At 38.2% G+C, this 8,353-nt stretch overlaps 2 protein-coding genes across 2 annotated transcripts; one reads left to right on the top strand and one right to left on the bottom strand.

The window, feature by feature from the left end:
* Positions 1–619: 619 nt before the first annotated feature.
* On the top strand, positions 620–2,373 carry LOC147336131 (uncharacterized). Its single transcript, XM_086285197.1, has 5 exons — positions 620–662; positions 739–1,083; positions 1,174–1,506; positions 1,902–2,122; positions 2,218–2,373. Exons 1-5 carry the CDS (start codon positions 620–622, stop codon positions 2,311–2,313), a joined length of 1,038 nt encoding a protein of 345 aa, XP_086141323.1. The 3' UTR covers positions 2,314–2,373.
* A 1,551-nt stretch (positions 2,374–3,924) lies between these two features.
* On the bottom strand, positions 3,925–5,998 carry LOC147336130 (uncharacterized). The gene is made up of 6 exons (XM_086285199.1): positions 5,956–5,998; positions 5,535–5,879; positions 5,112–5,444; positions 4,305–4,430; positions 4,189–4,211; positions 3,925–4,041 (listed from the first exon to the last, which is right to left on the bottom strand). The coding sequence occupies exons 1-6, from the start codon at positions 5,996–5,998 to the stop codon at positions 3,925–3,927; spliced, it is 987 nt and encodes a 328-aa protein (XP_086141325.1).
* Positions 5,999–8,353: the final 2,355 nt, after the last annotated feature.

The following is an 8,353-nucleotide window of genomic DNA, read 5'->3' as shown; positions in this document are numbered from 1 at the left end:
ACCTTAGCATATTCCTTTAATCCAAATACTTTTTCTTTTTAAAATTGTGTTTGCCAATCAGAGTTTACTCAATACAGTCTCCGTTTTAACGAAATCATGAACTTGAAATGTCAGATATTCAGAGATCAGAATATACTGTGTGCACTCTCATGTAGTCTCTCTCTCTCCTTTCTTCATATTCATATTAAGCACATGAATACAAAAGATTAATTATGGCTCATGTCTACACAGAAAACTCTAAACATTAGACATATGCACTACTTAAACTGCATTTCTCTGCATGATCACTTACGTTTTTGATTTATTGTTGATTAAAAAGAAAGATGATTGCCATACTAGTAGATCAGGAAAGGCTCTGTTTTAGCACTCTGAACTTTTAAAAAACACATAAGGCTGAATGTCAAGTCCTTTTACCCCCTCAGCTTTGATGGCAGGGGACCTCAATCTCTCTCTACGCCACGTTACTCGAGAGAGCCAATCATGTTCTGCAGTGTGATGGTGATAAACCAATCAGACCTGTCAGATGTGGCAAAATGTAGGACAAGCTGGCGTTTTTAAATCTGAGAAGTATACTGCTGCTTCATTAAGCGTGGACTGCTGTACTGAAGAAGGAGACAAGATGAAGATGTTCTTTGTGAACGTTTTCCTGATCTGCTCATTATGTAAGTAAAAGAAATTTACTTGTGTAAACTTTTGATCTTCATTTGTGTGAAACTGAGTCTGTCTGAATTATTTCAGGTGCAGCACAGTTAAGTGACGTCTCTCAGCCTGAATCTTTGAAAACAGTGAAGATTGGCGACTCAGCTACTATTAAATGCTTCATAAAGAGCGCATCAAAGAAAACCTTGTGGTACAAGGTGACTACAGGGAGGAAACTACAGCTGGTGGTAAAAACTAATTCTCAGTATAATGTGAGAGAGTTCAGTGATGAATTTGTTAACCGTTCTTCAGTTAAATTTGACATGACTAACAATCATCTGACCATAAATAAAACATCATGGGAAGATGTTGGAACATACTTCTGTGGAGTCTTACACATAAGTGAGGTTCAGTTTGGGTCAGGAACATTTCTGATATTGACAGGTATGTTTGGACATGTTTGCATTTCAAATACTTTCAACTGAATATGAACACAGTGCTAACAATCACAGTCCAAATGGTTTGTTTTCCAAGGTGCAAAGACAATCAGCGACTCTGTCGTCCAGCAGCCAGAATCAAAGTCAGTGAGGTCCGGAGACTCTGTGACTCTCAGCTGTTCGGTTCACTCTGCTCAATGCACAGCAGAACTCACTAGTTTCATGTGGCTGAAAAACTCGGATCGTTCTGCTCCAGAGATGATTTATTGCTCTGACAATAAGAACAACATCTCCCAGAGAACTGACAGAGGACGAACTACCTGCGAGTACAACTTTGTCGTCAGGAGCCGGGATGATGCTGGAGTCTACTACTGTGTCGTCAATGCATGTGGACAAATACTGCTTGGAAATGGGACAAGAATCAATAATGGTAAGACACTAGCAGTGCATTTTTCAACTTTTTAAGGCTTTCAATTTAAGCTTCAACGGTTTTTAAATGTGTTTCTTTAAAGTGTAGTTTCCAGTAGATTAGATCCAAAGACAACAAGTTTGTGAAACTTTGCCAGATTTGTCCTTTTTATCAGAATGTCAGATCTAATTAAACCCTCTAAAAATACCAATACCCCCAAATTCAAATTCTGCTTGGAAATGGGACCAAGATTGGTTTTAAGTGTAAGTAACTTTGCAGTAGAAAATCATGCATTTAAAATTTCCAAAATGCACATATGGTGGTTAACTTTTTAAGATCTTTTTTGCTTTTTATTTTATACATTAGAAGTTGCTTTGAACTGAACTTCTTATGCCTCCTTCTGTCTGCATTTGCAGACGGCATCAATTATCATGAGACACCAATACCATGCATCATCATCATCATCATCATGGGTGTTTATCTGGTTTTCGCTGTGTTCATGATCAGTAAGAGAAACTGCTACCACTGTACAGTAACCGATGCTGTTGATCTCTATACTGTATGTTCCACTGAGCATAACACCAATCACTTTGCCTGCTTTTCAGAGTTTAGCTCAGGACTTTCACCTCTGTCCAAGGTGTGTGCTGTTTAGTTGAATATTTATATAATCATTACACCATCCTAAGTGGCTCATAACTTTGATTTCATTCACATTATTGTACTGTTTCTCAGGTTCGAGGTGAAGAAAACCTCGAAATCAAGAGATCAAATGAACAGAGAGATGGTATCTGGAGTGAATGTGTGTACTCCAGGGTGAAGCTACACTGAACTGAAGCCGTTACGACTTTGATGCCACATGTCTAGTTATGAACTTATTACTGTAGCTTTGAAATGTTTAGGCTGTTCTCTCGCTCTTTCTAACATTATCCTGCTCGATCGGTTTAAAGCCTGCTCTTTTTTTCTTTGTTTTGTTCTAAATAAAATTTTTGTTATCTATTCTGTAAGACAGAGGAATGTGAGATGAAAGCTGACATGTTGATGTAATCTCTTGCTCACTTTCTTTCTCTTTCTGTCATTTTTATATGACAGACCAGTTTTTTTTTTTATCAATAATAAGCACAAATCTTGACTTTTAAAGTAAAGCATTTTCATCTTTTCATGCATCGTATCTCAATTTTTTACTGTTAGCACGGAGGGGGTAAATTGGGTGTTTTTAAACTTTTGGTCTGCATCTGTGGCCTTGTGAAGTCTTTCTTCTCTTTGGGGTTGTCTTTTGATCAATTATTAATTAATTCATGTTTAAACTTAAATTTGAGTTCTCATATGGGAATATTTTCAGTTTTGTTAACTAAAATTTTCAAGCTTTTATGTTACAAAACATTGATCAGCAATAACTGCAGGCTGTATCTTTCTTCTTGCTCAACCGGAACTACTTCCAGTTGATATTTTCTGCAGGCAAGTACGTACAAAATGCTTTACAGAAAGGTTCAAAATTATGATTCCCTGACAATTACAGAAGCCCTGAGCAAATTTAAAGTTCATGACAGCAGGTAGTAAACAAATGAGCTTCTATTATGGCTGGTCTCCTGGTGGAAACACACGTTTTCCTATATCCTGCTTAAGGGTATACCTCTCATGGCTGTACACACTACATCACTGGATCTCATTACTGTCAAAAACCAGCCAAGGACTGGTCAGGGATACAAACACAGTCCTATCACTGCCATCTTAACCTTCTGTATCTGTTCATGACTCTGTTTAACTTAAAATATTATATTGATTATAGAAGAAGGGTGTTATCGTTGGTGAGTGTAGGGTTTTTCCAAACATGAACATTTTTGTTGTAAAACATTTTACAGAAAAGATGCTCACTTAAAACATTCATATTAATCTGAAGAGAAAAGAAGGGAGGAATCTACATTTTAATATATTGTCATGTATGATATAAGTCACAACACATTTCTCTGAATTAAAATATTTTTTTTGTTACACTAGTCAGTGTAATTTCTTAACCAATAGCCTTGCTGCCAAATACAAACCTACAGCAAACATCACATAGCAAAGTGTTCTGCAGGACAATTTGTGAAATGGAAAGTATTTCAGTCCAAACATAAAAGTATATCAAAACAGTACATTTGGTTTTCACAGTGCAAGGCAGAGTAAATAACTGAAGACTTATACATGCCATTAGTGAGAAGCTGGTTGTTAAATGTGACAGTCCATGAAAAGCATGCTGGTTTTAAAATCCGAAGGATACAAAAATATGAATTTAGCTTACAAAGAGGTGAAGTTGAGGAAATGTTCTAAACTTCTTTGATTATAGTTTGAATGCTTGTATGCACCACTGAACAGAGATATACTACCTATGAGGGTTGCAAGACATTCGTAATTTGTCATAGCTTGGTCGTATTCCCATGATGAAACTTTGATGTTCTGTTGTCAAGGTTTGAGTGTAGAGTAAATTACAGCGTCTCCATTGGCTTTTACTGTAGGTTGTCTGGGCCTGATACTATTGTGAGCCAAACACACAGATGTATAGACGACTGTATCACCAGTCTGTGAAAAAAGGAATTTCCAATAAATAAATATATAATAAATATAGTCATGTCCTGACGAACAAATTAAAATATGTGAAATAATCTATTGCTGTTTGATGACTGGGATAGGCTGCCATGAGGTGGATGGACTAAGACAAACTCTCACCTGACCGCCTTCATCGGCTGCTTCTGTGGAAAAACAAGCATTAAAAGATACCAATAGTTAGTAGTTACTGCAGAATAACAGAATGTGGATCTCATCCTGCATAAAGTTTTACACACCTGCAGATTTCTTCATTCTTGTCTTGCAAAATGTCACTACAAGGAGGAGCGTCACAGTTCCAAGAACCATGTTTGACAGCATCAGTGCAATAACGGTCGGACTCAGTGATATGCCTTCAGTGTCTGCTGTAAACATGATACATGATTTAACATTTAATAAACACACATTTACTGATTTAGACAACACTAATTGCGATTAACTGGATTTAATGTAGAATTTGGATACTTACTTTTACCACAAGCATTTTGTTTTCTGCACAAATGGGTCAACAAAGTCAGACAGCAGTGAAACAGATAAAGATAAATGAAGTATATGGTATATTTAGATTTTTGTTTTTTTTACCACTTGCTGTGACAACGTGCAAAGTGAAAACCTTATCTCATCTCTGATCTCTTCAAAGCTACCAGATTTTCTTGACAAACACTTACATGAAGAAGATGATCTGCCACTTGACTTGAATGGGTGGTTTGTGGGTTTTTTATTTTTAATGCGTTTAATTAGATCTGACTTTCTGTGGACACCGTACGTACTTCACATTGCCTCAGTTAAAAATAAATAAATTTAAAAAACTGAACTGATCGGTTTTTCACCCTCCCATTTATATATGTTAAGGTAAATACTTTAAAAATATTTTTTACAAATAATCAGGTCGCAAAATAGTTTTTGTAAATTTGGACTTTCTGTTTCAGTGAAGGTTTTCTAACTTTTTAACAATTTGTCAACTGCACTTTGAAGAAAAATATTTCAATACCTTTGAACTTGAAAGTGAAAGTAAAAACTTTAAAAATGCACTGCTAGTGTCTTACCATTATTGATTGTTGTCCCATTTCCAAGCAGTATTTGTCCACATGCATTGACAGCACAGTAGTAGACCCCAGCGTCATCACGGCTCCTGACGACAAAGTTGTACTCGCAGGTAGTTCGTCCTCTGTCAGTTCTCTGGGAGATGTTGTTCTTATTGTCAGAGCAATAAATCATCTCTGGAGCAGAACCATCCGAGTTTTTCAGCCACATGAAACTAGTGAGTTCTGCTGTGCATTGAGCAGAGTGAACAGAACAGCTGAGAGTCACAGAGTCTCCGGACCTCACTGACTTTGATTCTGGCTGCTGGACGACAGAGTCGCTGATTGTCTTTGCACCTTGGAAAACAAACCATTTGGAGTGAGATTGTTAGCACTGTGTTCACATTCAATTGAAATTATTTGAAATGCAAACATGTCCAAACATACCTGTCAACATCAGAAATGTTCCTGACCCAAACTGAACCTCACTTATGTGTAAGACTCCACAGAAGTATGTTCCAACATCTTCCCATGATGTTTTATTTATGGTCAGATGATTGTTAGTCATGTCAAATTTAACTGAAGAACGGTTAACAAATTCATCACTGAACTCTCTCACATTATAGTAAGAATCAGCTTTTACCACCAGCTGTAGTTTCCTCCCTGTAGTCACCTTGTACCACACGGTTTTCTTTGATGCGCTCTTTACGAAGCATTTAATAGTAGCTGAGTCGCCAATCTTCACTGTTTTCAAAGATTCAGGCTGAGAGACATCACTTAACTGTGCTGCACCTGAAATAATTCAGACAGACTCAGTTTCACACAAATGAAGATCAAAAGTTTACACAAGTCAATTTATTTTACTTACATAAAGAGCAGATCAGGAAAACGTTCACAAAGGACATCTTCATCTTGTCTCCTTCTTCAGTACAGCAGTCCACACCTAATGAAGCAGCAGTATACTTCTCAGATTTAAAAACGCCAGCTTGTCCTACATTTTGCCACATCTGACAGGTCTGATTGGTTCATCACCATCACACTGCAGAACATGATTGGCTCTGTCGAGTAAAGTGGCGTAATGAGAGAGATTGAGGTCCCCTGGCCGTCCCCTGCCATCAAAGCTGAGGGGGTAAAAGGACTTGACATTCAACCTTCTGAATAGAATAGAATAAACCTTTATTATCCCATCAAATTTGTTGAAAAATGTGTTGTGTAAACATCAGAGAGCTACAACAGAGCTTTTTCCTCCAGTTTGTTGATCATTTTTATTCTTAGTTAAAGACAAATAAAAAATGTAAGTGATCAATATGCAGAGAAATGCAGTTTAAGTTGTTGAAATGTCTGTTCTAATGTTTAGAGTTTTGTGTGTAGACATGAGCCATAATCAATCTTTTGTATTCATGTGCTGGACTGAGAAGATAAGTGCTGTGTTGCCAATCTGTCATTATACTTGTGAACAGGGTTAAACACAGAATGATGGCTGTGTTCAATAGTAATCAGAAAATATTTGGTTAAAGATAATTATGTTTAAGTTGACAATTTTATATTGTGAAAAACTAATTATTATTTTAAGGACAGGCTGTGCTGAAAGCCTGTGTACAAAATGCCTTCAGACATGTTTGTGTGTGTGTGTGTGTGTGTGTGTGTGTGTGTGTGTGTGTGTGTGTGTGTGTGTGTGAGAGAGAGAGAGACTAAATGAGAGTGCACACAGGACATTCTGATCTCTGAATGTCTCAACTTTAAAGTGTATGATTTAGTAAAAAGGGGATTATATTGAGTAAATTGTCACTGAGAAACAGTTTTCAAGAGAAAACGTATTTGGATTAAAAAGGATTACGATAAAGTGAATGTTAAAAATGAAAAGTGAAGCTTATTCAGATATGATTGAATGTTCAAAAGTAACTGAACTGTCCATATTAAAAGACATAATAACAATAAAAAATTTTATTTAAGAAAGCATCTTTCAAAAAACTCAAGGACACTGTACACAAGCAATAACAAATAGATAAACAAATAAATAGGGAAATAGAGAGAGAATGATAAGTTGTGGCTGAGGATCAGTTGACCTGATTGGTTGACTAGATATTAGAGAGAGAGAGGTGGGGCGAGGTGGGGCGAGTCTAAACCTGGATGTATGGAGGTGTTGTGGGTCTGTTCCCAGTGGTCCTGTAAGATTAACAATTTAGACGATTGGATCGAGAAGAGATGCTCAGAGAGTGCAGACTACATTCTGGACTTGCTCTGATGCCAATTAGCCAGTCATCCATAACACAAAGCAAATCCAGGCATATTTTGAATATTTTTATGGAGGTAATTACATATTCCAGCTGTGGTTTGTATTTACACAGAGCTGTGACAAAGCATTTGGCCACTACCAGATTTCCTGTTATTTTATATATGTCACACTTTATGTTTCAGTTTTTACTTAACCGTGCCGCACCTGAAATAATTCAGGCAGGATACACTCAGCTTCACACAAATGAAGCAGAATACAGTCACACATAGCAAACCTAGGAGCTCCGCCTTACTTTGAAATCTATTTAACATGCACCATGACAGGACGAATTATTAATTAATTCATGTTTAAACTTAACTTAGAGTTTTTATATGGGAATATTTGCACTTCTGTTAAATTAAACTTTTATGTTTCTTTTGTTTAGGAGCAACAGAAAAACAGGAGCACTAGGAGTCCAGAAACAACAAAAACAAAAAAACTAGGCACAAGAGTCAGGGCCAGCTGCGTGAAAAGTGGCAGCACCGACACAGTTCAGCGGGCCGACTGCGTCGAAAGCCACTGTAGCATAGGTGAAGCAGATCCCGACTCAAGCCACATGGAAACCCGCAACGGTGACACAGGTGTGGATGCCGACTGCTTGGAAAGCGCCAACAGTGAGACTGTCCAGGGCACTGGCCGTGAGGACAGTGGCAGCAGTGACGTTACGTAAATGAAGCAGGTCTGGAGGCTGACCGTGGTGGCAACACAGTTCAGGAGGCAGCCCATGACGATCCTAAGCTGATGGCCTGGAAAGTGGCAAGCGACGGTGAGGTGCAGGCCGTGCTGGACGTGCATGTGCAGGCTTGTCTGGACGAGGACGTGGTCATGGCCGTGGGCTCATGGACAGCTTGGCTAACAGCTGGTATGCAGGACCAGACGAGACGGGACCAGAAGAGGCAGGACCAGACGGTAGCATGGTGTTTGCAGGTGGTGGCACGGAAGCCGTGTATGGTGGCGCTGACGGTGGTGCTGATGGCTGGATGGGCTCGCC

The sequence above is a fragment of the Aulonocara sp. 'chitande type north' Nkhata Bay genome, linkage group LG3 (genome assembly GCF_057382095.1).
Source record: "Aulonocara sp. 'chitande type north' Nkhata Bay isolate Kocher_YH1m ecotype deep benthic linkage group LG3, A_spYH_male_GT1.1, whole genome shotgun sequence".
In the NCBI taxonomy this organism is placed as follows: Eukaryota; Metazoa; Chordata; class Actinopteri; order Cichliformes; family Cichlidae; genus Aulonocara; species Aulonocara sp. 'chitande type north' Nkhata Bay.
This window is presented reverse-complemented; position numbering and strand designations above follow the sequence as displayed.